This window comes from Vulpes vulpes, chromosome X, assembly GCF_048418805.1.
Source record: "Vulpes vulpes isolate BD-2025 chromosome X, VulVul3, whole genome shotgun sequence".
NCBI classification, from domain to species: Eukaryota; Metazoa; Chordata; class Mammalia; order Carnivora; family Canidae; genus Vulpes; species Vulpes vulpes.
This window is the reverse complement of record NC_132796.1, coordinates 53,199,245-53,215,924: the sequence shown is the minus strand read 5'-3', so window position 1 is coordinate 53,215,924 and position 16,680 is coordinate 53,199,245. Positions and strand designations below refer to the sequence as shown.

Below are 16,680 nucleotides of genomic sequence, written 5' to 3'. Positions count from 1 at the left end.
TTCACAATTAAAAAGCTTAGAAAACAAAAGAAAGAAGAGTACTCTAAATTTGAAATCGCTAAACAGTATGTGGTGGAAGAGTGTGTGATCAAATACTGTTAACATAAATGCAATGCCCAGCCAGCATTTTAGTGCTTCAGAATGTAGTATTAATGGACTTCCAGGGATCCTGAGTAAGATCCCCAATACGAGAGGGACCAAAACAAACAGAAAAGTAGAATTCAGAGGAAGCAGATATAAGGAAAAGAAAAAATACTTTTTATAAAACCATAAACCCCAAGACCCCTAAATAATATCCTAGAGAAATGAGAGAAGATACCACATCCATGCTCTAAAAGAGGAACAGAAAATAAAAAGAACTTGAGAAAACTAAAATAGAAGAATGGAGATTTAAAACAAACAACATGGGATCCCTGGGTGGCGCAGTGGTTTGGCGCTTGCCTTTGGCCCAGGGCACGATCCTGGAGACCCGGGATCGAATCCCACATCAGGCTCCCGGTGCATGGAGCCTGCTTCTCCCTCTGCCTGTGTCTCTGCCTCTCTCTCTCTCTCTCTCTCTCTCTGTGTGACTATCATAAATAAATAAAAATTTAAAAATAAATAAATAAATAAATAAATAAATAAATAAATAAATAAAACAAACAACAAACCTCAATGAAAGGTTGAAAACGAAAGCTTCAGAGGTTATCTGAGAAACCATGGAGAGAGGACCATGAGACGGATAATGGAAGAGAAAAGATAAGATTTCATGATCAATCTCAAAAATCCAGTCTGCTGGTCTAGGAATGGTGCTCTTAGCTCTATGAAATGTGGAGAGCTTGCCAGCATGGAAATGCTAGCAGTTCTAAAAGAAGAGAAAAAAGAAAATGCTGGAGAGAAAAAATTAAGACAATGCTATAGACTGAATATTTGTGTCCCCCCAAATTCAAAGGTTAAAACTTAATCCCCACGGTGATAGTATTTGGAGGCAGGGCTTTTAGGCGGTGATGAGTTCTAATGAGGGTAGAGCCCTCACAGATGGGATTAGTGCCTTTATAAAAGAGACCTCAGTGAGCTGCTCCCTTGCCCATTTAGTCATGTGAGAACACAATAAGAAGACATTGTCTGAACCAGCAAGTGGGCCCTCACTAGTTCCCAAATCTGCTGGTGCCTTGATCTTGGACAGTCCAGATTCCAGAACTGTGAGAAATAAATTTATGTTATTTATAAGCCACCCAGTCTATGATATTCTATTACAACAGCTCAAATTGACTAAGTAGAAAAGTTCCTGGAATAGAAGGACACACATCTTCAGGCTGAAAGGATATACATATTAAGTACACAACAAAACGTACATTGGGGCGCTTGGGTGGCTCAGTGGTTGAGCATCTGCCTTTGGCTCAGGTCGTGATCCCCGGGTTCTGGGATCGAGTCCCGCATCAGGCTCCCCACAGGGAGCCTGCTTCTCCCTCTGCCTATGTCTCTGCCTCTCTGTGTCTCTCATGAATAAATAAAATCTTTTTTAAAATGCACATCATTAAAAAAAATAAAAAATAAAAAATAAAAAAAAATAAAAAATAAAAATAAAAAAATAAAATGCACATCATTAAAAAAAAAAAAAAATCAAATACTTCCAAATTTCAGGAATACATAAAGTATATTGATATTGGTCAAATAGGAAAAAAAATGGTACTATGTGTTGGGCTCTCTACTCAGCGGGGAGCTTGCTTCTCTCCCTCTCCCTCTGCCTGCTGCTCCGCCTGCTTGTGCTCTCCTCCAACACCCGTCAAAGAATAAATAAATAAATAAATAAATAAATAAATAAATAAATAAAATAGTTTAAAAAGGGGGGGGGGGCACCTGGGTGGCTCAGTCGGTTAAGCATCTGCCATTGGCTCAGGTGATGATCTCGGGGTCCTGGGATCGAACCCCATGTCTGGCTCTCTGCTCAGTAGGGAGCCTGCTTTCCCTCTCTGCCTTCTGCTACGCCTGCTTGTGCTCTCCTTCTATCTCTGTCAAATAATAAATAAAATAGTTTTTTAAATGGTACTATGGATAAGTCAATCCACATAAATCGAACAACTTATAAGAAATAGATCAATATCTTGAAAACCCCAAATTACCAAAATTATCGAATATTAAATAGATAACTTGGATACTCCTATAAAGAAATTGAATTCATAGCTAAATACCTTCCAAAAAAGAAAACTACAGGCCCAGAAGGTTTCACTGGTGAATTCTACCATAGATATAAGGAATTAATATTAATTTTACCAAACCTCTTCCCAAAAATAGAACAGGAGAGAACAGCTTCCAACTCCTTTCATGAGACCAGCATTACCCTGACACCAAAACCAAAGACAAAAAAGCAAGCAACCAAGAACCTGCACACCAACAATCTCAATAATATAGACACAAAAATCCTTGACAAAATATTAGCAAATTGAATCCAGCTATGTATATAAAGAAAAATATATCTCAAACAAGTGATGTTTATTCCAGGAATACAAGGCTTGTTCAATGTTTGTAAAACAACCAATTAAAGTAATTATTAAAAAAAAGATTTATTTATTTGAGAGAGAGAGAGAGAGAGAGGGAGGGAGGGAGAGAGGGAGAAAGCATGTGCATGCGTGTGCACATGAGTAGGGGAAGGGGTAGAGGGAAAGAATCTCAAGCAGACTCCTCACTGAGTGCAGAGCCCATGGAAAGGCTCAATCTCACAACCCACGAGATCATGACCTAAGCTGAAGCCAAGAGTCAGATGCTTAAACAACTGTACCACCCAAGTGCCCCTCAATTAAAGCCATTACATTGTTTATAAAAGATAATTCACATTATCACAACAAATGGTTAAGAAAAAGCCTTTGACATTTATTCAAGATGAAAACTCAGCAAACTATGAATGGAAAGGAACTTCCTCAACCTAATAAAGAGTATCTACAAAAAAACCTACAACTAACATACCTGATAGTGAAAAACGGACTGGTTTCCCCAGTCCGTTTTTCAATTCATAAGATTCATTTCAATTCTCTATTCATAAGATTGAGAACAAGGCAAGGATGTCCATATTTACCAGTCCTATTCGACATCATACTGAAAATCCTAGCTGATGTTATAATTCAAGAAAAATAAATAAAAGACATTCCAATAGGAAGGGAAGACATAAAACCACTTATATTCATAGACCATAGGATTATCTAAATAGAAAATCCCATGAAATCTGTTTTAAAAATCCCATAACTAATAAACGAGTTTAGTAGGATCATAGGATACGTCATACACAAAAATCAACTGTACTTCTATAGACAATAAACGTACACATGGAAACCAAAAACTTAAACACCAATACAATTCACAATATTTAGGGATGAATCTAACAAAATATATACAAGATCTTTTTTCTGAAAACCATAAAGTGCCAGTGACAGAAATCCAAGACCTAATAAAAGGAAGAGATGTACCATACTAATGGAATAAATACACAACATAATAAAGATATCAATTCTACTAAAACTAATCTATAAATTTTATGGACTATAATAAAAATGCCAGCAAGATATATACAAGGACAAAGTCACTCTAAAATTTACATATAAAGGCAAAGTATAATCACTAAAAGAATTTAAAAAAATTTTTTTAGTATATGTGCTGCCAAAGTGATCATGAATTTTTTTTTTTTAAAGAGAGGGAACCGGGAGCAGGGGAGGGGCAGAGGAAGAGGGAGAGAATCCTAAGAAGGCTCCACGCCCAGTACGGAGCCCATAAAACAGTTTTTAAAAGAATAGAGTTGGAAGAATGACACTACCTGCCTGTAAAACTTACTATAATGCTGGAATAATTAAGACATTGTGATAACGGTGAAGAGATAGACATATAAATCAGTAGAACAGAACAGAGGCTGCAGAATGAGACCCACACAATTGGAGTATGTGTGCTGCCGAAGCAAGCACAAGACCCACACAAATACCACCAATTGATTTGGAGAAATGTACAAAACAAATTGATTGGATAAGGCACGGTCTTCTCAAAAGTGGCACTGCAACATTTGGGTATCCATATACAAGAAAAAAAAAACCCAAAACCATGAGCCTATAATTCACATCTTAATACAAAAATTAACTCAAGTAGATCATATATGTAAATATAAAACATATAGCTATACTATTTATAAAAGAAAACAGGAAAATTTCTTCATGACCTGGGGATACATGAATAATTCTTAGACATAACACCAAAAACATGTAAGAAATAATAGGAATGAGTGTTAAACTTGAATTCATCAAAATTAAAAACACTTCTTCTGAGAAAGACTCTGTTAAGATAATTTTAAAAAATAAATAATGCATAGAAATAGTTGTAAGTTACATATCCAACTATGATCCAGAGTATACAAAGAACGCTTAAAACTCAACAATAAGAAAATGAACAGCTTAATTAAGAAATGGGCAAAGGACTTGAACAGACACTTCACCAAAGAGGATATAAGAATAGCAGTTGAGCACATGAAGAAATGTTCGTACCCATTAGGAAAATGCAAATTAAAGCCACAATGAGATACCACTACGTACCTATTAGAATAGCTGATTTAAAAAAATACTGACAAAACCAACTGCTGGTGAGGATTTGAAATAAATGGAATGTTCAGATATTGATGAAGGGAATGCAAAATGGTACAGCCACTCTCTGTAAAGCGGATCGCCAATTTCTTATAAAGGCAAACATGGAATAGCCATAGCACCCGGCAATCTCACTTCCGAGTGCTTTCCCTAGAGAAATGAAAACTTATGTTTACAAAACTATTTTTCCATGAATATTCATAGCAATCTTATTCCTAATTGTTCAAAATTTAAAGAAATCAAGATGTCTTTCAACAGATGAATGAAAAACAACCTTGGCTGCAGCCGTGGATGCGATTATGTTACTTAGCTAACATAAAGGAAAGTACAATTGATATGTGCAAATTTGGATGAATCACAAATGCATTATGTGAGATGAAAGAAGCCAGACTCAAAAGATTTCATATGGTATCATTATGTTTGTATACAATTCTGGAAAAGGTAAAAATATAGTAATGGGAAACATATCATGAGTTAGCATAGGTCTAGGATGGGGAAGAGAGTTTGAATACCTAAGAGCAGAATGAGGGAGAATTCAAGTGTAACGAAAATATTTTATATCCTGATTCGGGTGAAGATTACACAAACTTACTCATGAACAGGACTTGGACACATAACAGCATTCAAAATCATGGGAGGCACCTCAAAAGTAATATTAGAGACAAAAACAGTAGACCAATGCCTGAAAAATTCTTGTGGGAAAATTTCAGCCTGAAATTTGAATATCGAAGTCAATGAAGTATGAGAGAAGGACAAACGATGCCCATACAAAGTCTCAAAAGAAATGCCCTCCCATGAGCCATGAGCGTTTTCTCAGGAAGTTCCTGGAGGATGTGTCCCGTCAAAAACATTGTAGTAAACTAAAAAAAAAAAAAAAAAAAAAAAAGTGGGTTCCAATAGGCCCCAGATTGAACTTGGGGCCTAGCAAAAGAATGTTCTAGATCGATGCAGAACCCTTAGCAACCAATAAAGATTGCAGCACGGTCTGGGAAGGTGCACTCCAAGAACAAAGGAATGAAGATACTTAGAAGATTTGGGAAAGACAGGTGATAGGTCTATGACAGAAATGGAAGTTCCTTTAGTTGTGTTCACCAATGTAGTTCCAGGTCTTAGAACATTGCCAGGCACATGGTATGCATTCAGTAACACTTTGTTAGGTTTGAAAAACAGAGAAAGAGTGAATGGGAGGAGAGGACGTTGGTACAGTGACTAATTGAAAGAGACAATGAGTGGGGGGGTTGGGAGGGAGGGAGAGGGAGAGAGAATCTCAAGCAGACTCTATACTGGGCACAGGGCCCCACACAAGCACTACCTCACGACCCTGAGACCAGGACCTGAGCCAAAACCGAAAGTCAGATGCTCAATGGACTGGGCCACCGAGGCTCCTTGACACAATTCTGTAAAAGGAGTTTTTCTGGGGTGCCTGAGTGGCTCAGTCGGTTAAGTGTCTGCCTTTGGCTCGGGTCATGATCCCAGGGTCCTGGAACCGAGCCCCGTATCGGGCTCCCAGCTCAGCGGGGTGTCTGCTTCTCCCTCTGTTCCTTTCCCAGCTGTGCTCACTCTCTCTTTCTCTCTCTCTCAGATAAGTAAAATAAAATCTTTCAAAAAAAAAAAAAAGAAGTTTTTCTGTAAGGCTGAGAAGAGACATGTGGGGTAGCTCAAATGGAAAGTCAGATCAGAGGAGGGTTTTTAAGTTAGGAGAAATGACAGGACTGTAGGTTGATACGAGTGATCCCAAATGGAGGAAAACATTTATAAGGAAGGAAGGAAGGAGGGAAGTTTTCTGCTGGGTGCCCTGTATTTCGGGGAAATGGAAAGATGAGAGTGAAGATGGTGAGTGATCAGAAAGGACCCCAAAAATGCTCAACATCCCTAGATGTTCCCCTAATCACCTTGCTTGACCTGAAAGCTGGCTGTTTCCTAAGATCATTACTTTACTTGAAGCGTTTCTTAGGTGCTATCGAGTCTCTCACACACCTCTACCACCATGGCACTAAATCCTTGCATAATTTAGCTCCCTTCAAAGTTGTTGAGATTAGCTTCATGGCCCTCAGTGCGTCCTACCCTAGATAATGATTATGTGGACGTGAAAAGAATGTGGAATAGAAGACACAAGACAGATGAACATAGAGGAAGGGCAGAAAAAAAATATAGTAAGATAAAAACAGAAAGGGAGGCCAACCGTAAGAGACTCTTAACGGTAGGGAATAGACTGAGGACTGCTGGAGGGGAGGCGGGTGGGGGATGGGGTAACTGGGGGATGGGCATTAAGGAGGACACTTGAAGGAATGAGCACTGGGTGTTACCTGCAACTGATGAATCACTAAATTCTACCTCTGAAACCAGTAATACAGTATATGTTAACTAATTTGAATTTTTAAAAAAATTTAAAGAGAAAAGAATGTGTATGCAACTGCTGTTGGAGTGTTCCGTAGGTGTCAATGAGTTCGGGTTAATAGACGCTGCTGTTCAGGTCGTCTACTTCCTTGCGAGTTTTCTGTCTCGTCCTTCTATCAATTATCGAGACAGAGTATTAAAGCCTCCAGATATTGTTGTTGAATGTCCTATTTCTCCCATCAATTTTGTCAAGTTCTGTTGTATGTACTTTGAGGCTCTGAACTTCTGTGCATCTAAGTTCACACTTGTTATCTCCCACATCAGTGGATGCTTTCATCATTATAAAATGTCCAATTCTGTCTCTAGGAACACTTTCTGTCTTAAAAGTCTACTTTGTCTGTTGTTATCATGGCCACGACAGCGCACTTTGGCTGCCGAACTCTCGGTAGATCATCCTCTGTCCTTTCCCTCTCCGTGGGTTTATGTCATCGTTGGAAGTATATCCCCCGCTAAAAGCATATAGTTGAATGCGCAGGTTCTTACACCGGGTTGACCCTCTATAGCTTGTGATTAATGCATGAAATATATGGATCAATTTACATATGTTATCTCACTATGAGTTTTATACATTTCTCATGTCTTTTTGGGCCTCCGTATCTCCACAACTACTATCTTTTGTTTTAGATAGGTGTGTTCTAATATACCACCTGATTCCTCTGTTCCAGGTCCCCACCCCCAGAGGCCTCAGAGCTTTCGGGTGGCCCTTTGTTCCCTAGCAAGACCCAGCATATGCCCCGTGCTGATAGATGCTACAGAGTCTGCTCCCTGCAAAGCCACGGGTACCCCTCCCAGTGGAAGCCCCGATCCTCTCTCCAGAACCCTGCTGGAGATATGCCAAGCCTGATAAGAGAGAAAAGAAATTATACACCATGGGAGTGGCAAGAAATAGCCGGTCTGTACTGGCAGGAGCAGGGGAAATATCCCTGGGATTGGAATTTGAGGGTGCTGGATCAAGAGGGACAGGAATAGAAGACTGGATAAGCAGGTTTTACTGAGTGGGGGCACTTTCTCCATAGCACAGGATTTAACATACTGGCAGGGACTCCAGGAGATGGGGGAAATTTGCCACCCAGAGTGGCCCTTCAAAGCTTTAAGAAAGTGATGCTCCTCCCCCCCCCCCCCCACATGGAGAGAAGTGCAAGTGCCCACCGTGGACCAGCCGGTGGTAGAGGAAGGAAGAAAAAGGTTTATCGAGGCAGGCATGCTGGAGCAGACAGAAAACGTGAGGCTGGTCACATCGCCAGGTGGTTATGCCCTGGGGGAGGGCCGAGAGGACACACCATTCACCAAAACCACCAGCATCACCAAGAAGTCCAGCGGTTGCTCTCCTCTGCAAGCCAATGCAGATGACAGGTGGAAAGGGACCCTGGCCTACGCTCATTACTACCCACGGGAATGATGGAATTCTGACGTAACAGAGGGCAGGGGATGGCTCTTGATCAAGAGACCCGGGGAGACCCCGTTTCCAGTCACGACTGGCAAGGTCAGAGGGGCAGTCAAGAGTGATTGACTGGCACGGAGCTGAGAGGATGGTCCAGACAGCCTGGCTCCCTTGGGGCAACTACAGCCAGAAAAAGGCAAGAGAAAGAGGGTGGTCGTCCCAGTAAAAAAAAGTCACGGTTTCTGGCTCAGTTCCTGGTCCTGAGCCAATTTTGAGACCGGCCCCACTGACTGAAGGGTTGGAGGCATCCTGAGGAGGAAGGATGTGGAAACAAGCCGGTGAGTCTATATACTGTTTATGATGCCACTGTCCTTCTCTGTGGAGGACTGCCATTGCTCAGGAGACGGTGCCCTGGGGAAAGAGGAATACCCAGACATGTCTAGGACTATTTGACAGAGGGTCTGAGATGAAACTGATTCTGGAGACCCAAAGTGTCACCACAGGGGCCCGGTCGGACTGGGGATCAGGAGACTCTGCTAATAAAAGGAGTTGGGGCTAGAGACCCAGTCATGGAAAGCCGACTGGATCCCTGGACCGATGCGGTGGTCACTTCTCCAGTCCACAAGTTGACAACTGATTTGCTTGGCAGTTGGAGCACCCCCCACCCACTCACACACACTCACTGGGCCATTTGTCTGTGGGGTAAGAGGTTATGGTGCTGGGGGAGGCCGAGCGGATCCACTGACACTGGTCCCCACCACAGGCCAAACTGGTAAGTGGAAACCAATATCAGATCTTGGCGAGGCTGAAGGAAGGGAGTCAGCAGAGAGGATGGACACCACTGGAGACCTATAGGACGCAGCAAAAGAGGAGGTAGGAGAACCCCAGTGATGAAGAGAGTGGCGAAGGTGTGAAGGGCTCTAGGATTCTGTCTAGGGGGAGAGGGATGGAGGAGGCTTCCACTGGATCCATCGGTAATGTTTCCTAGGAGGCTGGTGGGTAGAGGATATTCTGCTATATCCTTCGTGATCCATTTTGCCATGTCTGAAATAGCACACCATGACTTTAAGAGTCACTGGGAGAAGTGGCAAGAGGGCGTTTTCCACAGCCAAGCAGGGATAGTGGGAATAGTGGCACACTTGAGGAGGAGGCTCATTGCAGATTTAGAATGTGCCCAATCTCCCCCCACCCTGTAACCTTCTCCAGCATGGTAGGCTTCTCAGGTGCAGACCCACTGCAAGCAAGAGGTGTTCAGGCACCCCAGGCCTCTCTTGGGGATCAGCCAGAGTAGGATGCAGGAAGAAGAGTCAAGGGGCAGACAGAGGAGTATGAGAGGAAGGGAAAGTACGTAAGGAACGGAGGGCCCTTGGAGTAGGGGTTGGGTGGCAAACAAGGGAAGTTATATATAACACGCCAGGACCTCACACAAGCCAAGGGAGGGCCCAATCCCAGATATCAGGACTGCTCAGCTCAGAGAAGCTGGGAACCGGCAGTCTCAGGAAAATTTGAGAGACAAGCGGGGCCTGACCCCCACCCCCACCGTTAGGCCTAGTTAGTTGGGCGTTGCTCCAGACCTTGCCTTCCGGTGCCCACTTTCCCATCAGGATCTAAGTGCCGCTGTGGAACAGAGGGCGGCGAATCCTCTGTGCACTAGGTGCTTCACCTCCCTCCTGACGTTTCGTTCCCACAACCCCGGAGACAGGTACTGGCACACCCTGTTCTGTGGAAGGGGAGGCAGAGGCTCAGAGCCATGACTCCACCTGGAAAGCAGGCTCCAGGCCAGGCCAGGGGAGGCGGGACCAGAGCAGCCGGGACCAGAGCAGCCGGGACCAGAGCAGCCGGGACCAACGCCTGGACTCGCTCACACCGAAACCCGAAACCCGTAGCCCCTCCAGGGTGAACCAACGGCCTTCGACCCTATTGGTCAGGGCCTCGATGGGCGGGCCAACAAGGGGCGCGCTGGTTGGCTGGGGACGGACCAATGAGGAGGCGGCAGCGCGGGCCTCAGAAGGGTGCGCCAACCGCGCGTTGTTTGAGTCCATCTCGTGCTGCGCCGCGACGACGCCACGTCGCCCTCCCCCGGCTGGGCACCGCGCCTGTGGCAACCGCCGGAGTCGCCAGGACGCCTCGCGCCTCCCTCCACGCGTCACACACCGCTCGCCTCCCGCCTCTCCCCTCTCGCCTGTCGCCGTTGGCGCCTGGACCAGGGTGATCGTCTCCGCGGAACCCCTGGCTGCCAGGCCTCACCAACATGAGCGCCCCCGACGAGGTGTCTGTCTGGCGAGCGGGTTTCGGCCCGGAGGGCGGGGAGCAGGCCAGCGGAGCCCCGCGGGGACCAGGACTAGGTCTGGATCCGGGGCCGCCTCAGAGCGGCGAGGGTGAGGGCGGGTTCCCAGACCCCGAGGGCTTCGAGTCCGAGCGGGAAGTGATGGAAGCGGGAGGGCCGGTGCTTTGGGGCCGCGAAGGCCGCCCCGGCACCCCGGCGGACGACAAGGGGGACGCCCTGGACTACGCGTCCCACCTTGCTGACGAGTCCGGGGCCGCCATCGTGCAGCAGCTGACCGACCCGGATGCCCTGGGCGTGCGGAGAAACCCATCCCCAGAGAGCTGCGCCGCTGAAGGGTCTGGCGTTTGGGCGGGCCTAGAGGCAGGGCCCGGTGGTCGAGGCGCGCTTGCCCTGAGCCGCGGAGAATCGCAGCCGCCTTCCGCTGTCCCGCTCCACCTCGGTGGGCCCGAGGGAGCCCGGCCCCGGGGGAACCCGAGAAGAGGTTCCAAGAGCAGGTCCACCGTCAGGGTGGATCGCCAGCGGCCCTCCGCCAAAGGCCCGGGCCGGCGGCCTTCCGACCCCGAGTCATCAGATGAGTTCGGTGAGATACAGCTGATGAGGGTGAGCTTTTACTCCAAAGAAAGAGGCCAAGCCAAGCCCAACAGCCCCGAGGATCCCGGGGACACACCCAGACAACCGAGTTTCCATGTCAGGGAGAATTTCCTTCAGGTGCCAGGTTCTTTCCTGTCCTCGGCTCCCCGAGGATTCACTTCGGTTGTGGAGAGGCAGGCCGTGGGAGAGGTGGACATCTCCTCCTCTAAGAAAATGCAAAGTGTGGTCTGGGGGAAGGGAGGGAACAGGCCCAGCTACCCGGTAGCCGCAGCCGCCCCGGCGGCCGCTGCTGCTGCTGGCAGCCTGCCCCCGGCCACCCCTAGGAAGAAGGTGGCCCAGGAGAAGAAATCCCTAGGGGGGGCCTCAAAAGTTACCCAAGGGAGAAGCTTTCCTCCCTGGGGGCAGAGAGTCTCGGCAGCTCCCCTGGAACCAGCCACCTTTCCCCCAATCTCTGGGGTTCCGCTGCTTGGGAGGAACAAGAGGTATTCCTTGGTTCCATCGGGAAGCAAACAGTCCAAGCACACCGGCCGCTCCCGGAAGAAATCTGGGCCCAGGACGACACGGGAGTCGGAGCCAGTGGTGGTGACAGGAGAAGGCAGTGACTCAAACAGAGACACAGTGCCCAAGGGCCAAGTGAGTAGGCCATGCTCCTCCTCTTCTGTGCACCCTTCCCCTTCCCCTTCCCCTCCTCCTCCCCTGCCTCGTACTTCTTTACCCACAAACCCTGTCCGTCCCTCAGGGGTTGCCATGGGTGCCCCTGGGTCATTGGGATCGTTCGGATGCCAGATCGGGTCGTGGGTCGTTTTCACGGGGGCAGACAGTAAACTAAGGTAGCACTCCGTGTGTACCCGTCACCGTTCTGGACCCTTGGCACGTTTCCTGCCTCCTCCCGTCAGAGAGGGGCTGGGATGGATGGGAGGGCTGGTAGCTGATTTGAAGCCAGGAACCCCTTCAAAGTCTGGAGCACAAACCTTCAGCCTTTAGACTCATCAGCTTCCTGCTTCCTGTTTTCTAGCTGGTCCCCAAACCTTGCTTGTGGGGAGCCTGGCCTTTGTCAGCCCGCTACTCCTTCTGCCTGGCTCAGCTCTGCCTCCTGGCCCGGGGCTGACTGAGGGAGAAATCACCAGCCACATCGGCCTCTCAATTCCCTTCCCTATTCCCTGTCTCACACCACCCGTACACGCACGTGTGCAGATGTGCACCTGTGCCCACCTACCCACGCTCACAGACACACGCACACGCACACCCCACGTCCCAAGTCAGATCAGTGAGAAATGTTTCCTTTAGCTTCCAACACACAGGCCAGGACCATGTTGTTCGGGCATGCATCGTGGAGAATGCAGCAGTGGCGACCTCAACACCAGAGCCCCCGAAGTTCCAGGAAGCTCCGCGCCCTCAGCCCTGAGCCAGGGAGACGTCATGCCCAGAGGGCGTGCACCCTCCAGTGAGTCCTGTGGGTTTCACAGGAGTCCAGGGGAGAGGAGATGAGGAGGGAAACTTCTGGCTCTGGCTCTGCTGGGGGCCTGTCAGCTTTGTTGCCTGCCTCCCCACCTAGCCAGGCAGCTTCTCCCAAAGGACCGGCCTTCAGCCACATCGTCCCCTGCGTGCGGTTTGTGCAGCAGGGGTGATTCGTGGCACTGCCCCCAAACAGCAGCTCAGGACATAGGCTTTGAGCAGAACAGAGCCGTTTTTCTGTTCAGTCCTGTTTGGCCACATTGCGCGTCCTGGGGGCTGCCTGTGGCTGCAGCTCTGGCAGAGTGCAACCCAGAGCCCCGGTCCCTGGGGACCACCTTCAAGGATGGGCCACCCCTAGGGGACAGGAGGGGCAGTCCCAGAGAGAAGGTTGGAGCTGCTGGCAGAGCAGAGGCCACTTGTTGCCAGCAGAGGGTGGTGCTGCCTCACGTTAGACCCCGCTTAGGCCCTCTCCACCTCACTGGGGGCCTTGGAAGCTGGATTTCATGTTCTCTCCCTCTCAGGTGACCAGGAGCCGCTTGACCACCTCCCAAGACCGGAAAGGCTGCAGCAACCACCTGGAACACAGGGCTGTCCTCGGGTACTGCTGCTTCTGGCTCCTAGAAACGCAAGCTCAAACTAGATGGTGGGATCCGTGTCCAGGCTAAACTGCCATGTGTGCCTCTTCCCCCTGTCCCCCCACCTCGCCTCCATTCTGCTCCCCACAGAGGGAAGGCGCCTCCTTTCCACTCAGGAGCCTGTGCCAGTCTGGTCACTGGGCCTGGGGATGTAGTGCCCGTGGGAGAAGGGGAGGGGCCGGAGAGAGAGGAAGCCAGAGGATGCTAATCATTGCTGTCTCTCTGCTGTCTGCTGGCCTAGTGTCTCGTGCTACAGAGAGAAATAGACGACCTGAAAGAGCAGCTTGGTATGAGGAGCCTCTGGCTGGGGCCCGGGTTGGGGCAGAGGCAGGCTGCAGGGAGGGCGGGGAGGGGGGTCGCGCGTCTCAGTGCAGCACCCCACCCGGGATGGGCTGTAGGTGCAGGCAGCCGCATGGGGCCCAACATCCCTGTGGGGAGGAGAACCGAGCAGGCCTGGCCCTGGAGCCCGCTGTGCATGTATAGTTAGCTAGGTGTGCGCACAGACAGGAAAATACGGCCTTGACTGCACACATGCTTTGCCAGGGAAAACGTGTCCCAGAGGTCTCCCCCTTTTAGGACGTTTAGGGATGCCTCGTTGATTTTCCCTTTAACTGCTCCTCTGTATGGCTGGCCCGGTGTGTGTTCGTGTGTGTGTGTGTGTGTGTGTGTGTGTGTTCGTTCGCCAGTTCTGAATGGTTCCGATGTGCCCCCAACAAAGCTTGAGAAACGCTGGCACATGTTGTTCCCTTAGAAAACACATCCATATTTAATTCAAGTGTCCAGGCTAAACTGCCATGTGTGCCATGTGAGTGAATCAGGCCCAGGGCTCTCTGGATAGTGGCTGGAGGGGGTTTCCAGTTGCGGGGCTGGGTGGTTCCCCACGGGGACGGAGGGACGGGCTTCTACATCCCCGTGTCTGGAGTGCCTGCTCACGCCTGTCTCTGTTTCAGCGGCCATGCAGTCCCTGACTGACAAGTTCCAGACCCTTTGAAGTGAGTGTTACACACACCATACCCCGTCCCCACAGTCGTAGCCGCTTAGGAGGGCCGTGGGCTGGCCCCGGCTCGATGCTCTTCCCTGACTCTGCTCTCTTTGACAGGTCGGGCCCAGCATCTCCGCATCTCCATCTCCGTACAAGAGGATCAGCTGGTACTTCTGGAGCCAGGAAGTTGTGGCCAAGCTGGTTCCCTCCTGTTCCACCTCAGCCAGGGCTTCCTCTCCCTGTTCTTGTGCTCCCTCCCCACCCCAGTTCACAGCAGTTTCAAATTAAAGTACCTCTCAGGTCTGTGGTCTGCCTTCTCTGTTGGTGGTGGTGGAGGGGGAGGAGGCAGGGCAGGGAGCAGCTCCATTTCCCAGCCTTTTCCAGAACAGGACCTCTGGTATCCTGTGGTAGGCCTTCTTGTGGGGAGCTTGGGCCTGCCTCTGCTAGGAGCCCTGCGGTCACGTCCCCCTCGTGCCCCACGTCTGGGTTCTGCGTGGGCTCTGCCTGGCCACTTGAGCATATGCGGTGCCCCTTCCCCACCCCCCGTGGGCCCCCTTCAGGTTCTCCCCTAATCTCCCCCTCTTTTGGGGTCTCTGGGTGCCCATTCACCACCCCTTCCGCCTTCAGCAGGAACCGGGGACCCCTTCCAGAGCTCCTGTCCCTCTTCCCTTCCCTCCTTGGGATCACTGTCCTGCTTCTCCTGGCCAGCCTGCTCTGCTGTCTGAGCGTCCTTCATCACTCCCGTGGCTTTCTGTCGTCGCTGGCCCTCCCTGGCCCTGTGCTTCCACGGGTGTTAAAGAGCACAGCTGAGCTCATCCTCCCACCCCCTCCGCGGGCCCAGTCCCCTCTGCGCAGTCCTTCCCTCTCTCAGTGCCACCACGCACAAGGACAACTGGCCCAGGAACTGGCACATCCTCCTCTTTAGCCTTGGGTTTCCAGTCCCATCAGTTCTCCCTCCTTGGGTTCAGTAGGGGGGCGGAGGCAGGAGTCACAACCCAGTGGAGTGCAGAGCTACAGGGCAGGTGCAGGGGACTGAGGAGAGGAGCACAGCTTAGTCTCTGGGCTGGAGGTGGGGGCAGTGAGGCTGGTGGTGGCTCTTGGCCAACCTGGGGCAACCTGGCCGCCAGCACCTGGAAATGGATGGTCTAGCTGTCGCAGTTCTCACGTCCCTCCTGTCCCAAGCTGGCTCACCGACCCCCTCCGACCTGTACTCTTGATTGGAAAGTGGCCGTCCGTTTCTATGGCAAGTGTGCGTGACGGGTCTCCAGGTGCCTGTGTGGTCCCCTCGCAGTGCTGTTCGACCACCACCGTGACACAGGGCTTCCTGGAAGTGCTGTTTCCGTGCTCAGGCTCCCTGACCGCCACTTCAGGTCACACAAGATTTAGTCTGGACTCCCTGTTCCACTTCCCCCTTGCTGAAGGGTGGCGATGGCCTCCTTCCTTCAGCCAGGACCCAGGGCTCTGCTGGCCTGAGACTCAGAGGGACAGATCTGGGTCTGAGTGGCTAGAGGGTAGCTTCCCGAGAGACCGGGTATTTCATGCACCGCAGGGAGGGGGGCGGGGTCGGTGGTCCACAGAACAGACAAGGCTGGTGTGTGCGTCTGGACGTGTGTGGGAATGCAGTTGATCGGGGATGATCTCCCTTGAGATCTCGCCTTGAGAAAGGCGATTCAGGGAGTAAAGGGAGTGGAGCCTGTGGTCAGGAACCCGTGAGGGATTGAATGAGCAGAAGCAAGGGGGCGGATTCACTTTTCAGGGGCTGCTGTTACTTTCCTAACCCTGGAGGGGAATGACGTGGAAGTCCCCAGACGTGGAATGACGCCAGGACAGGGTGCCGGGACCCTCCAAAGGCCGGGAGCCCCCAGAGGAGTCTGTGGATCCTACTCTGTGATCCTATGCCGTCTGAGTCCTCCCGTGTGTGTTGAAGGGAGGAGAATGGGAGGGAAGGCTAGCTCGGAGTGGCTGGGACAGGCGGCATCTTAGCAGCAGGGAGCTCGCCTGGGACATTGCTCTGCCAGGAGCTGAGGGGGACAGGGGCAGGATGGGCGCAGTGAGGCTGGGAAGTCGAGAGTGGCTTCCCCACGGAAAATGGGGCCGACTTGGCTCCCCACTATTCTCAGCCTGCCTGCCTTCGAGGCCCTGGGCCATGAACTCGGGGCCAGACCCTCTCCCATGGGGGTGGGACAAGCGCAGACCTTGGCCTGGAGAAGAACATTCATGGGACTTAATCCTTCCACTCCAAGCCCCTCACTTGAGAAGGTGGACGTTGCTTAGGGCACGTCCAGCCTGGACCCAGAGGCTGTGGTTATTTCCTGGCGGGGTAACACGGTGCGCTGTCAACTGAGTGAATGCTTTTG

General features: G+C 50.1%; 1 protein-coding gene across 1 annotated transcript; it reads left to right on the top strand.

Moving 5' to 3' along the window:
* The first annotated feature begins 10,353 nt into the window (after positions 1-10,353).
* Positions 10,354-14,626, top strand: LOC112907609 (uncharacterized protein CXorf49 homolog). The gene is made up of 6 exons (XM_025982864.2): positions 10,354-11,884; positions 12,539-12,695; positions 13,228-13,304; positions 13,583-13,628; positions 14,292-14,333; positions 14,441-14,626. Exons 1-5 carry the CDS (start codon positions 10,625-10,627, stop codon positions 14,330-14,332), a joined length of 1,581 nt encoding a protein of 526 aa, XP_025838649.1. The 5' UTR covers positions 10,354-10,624; the 3' UTR covers position 14,333; positions 14,441-14,626.
* Positions 14,627-16,680: the final 2,054 nt, after the last annotated feature.

Excerpts from the sequence above, each read along its gene's own strand:
- LOC112907609 (XM_025982864.2), top strand. The coding sequence starts at position 10,625 with ATGAGCGCCCCCGACGAGGTGTCTGTCTGGCGAGCGGGTTTCGGCCCG. Across the intron at positions 13,305-13,582 it reads GAACACAGGGCTGTCCTCGG|TGTCTCGTGCTACAGAGAGA; the intron begins GTACTGCTGCTT and ends CTGCTGGCCTAG. Across the intron at positions 13,629-14,291 it reads CGACCTGAAAGAGCAGCTTG|CGGCCATGCAGTCCCTGACT; the intron begins GTATGAGGAGCC and ends TCTCTGTTTCAG.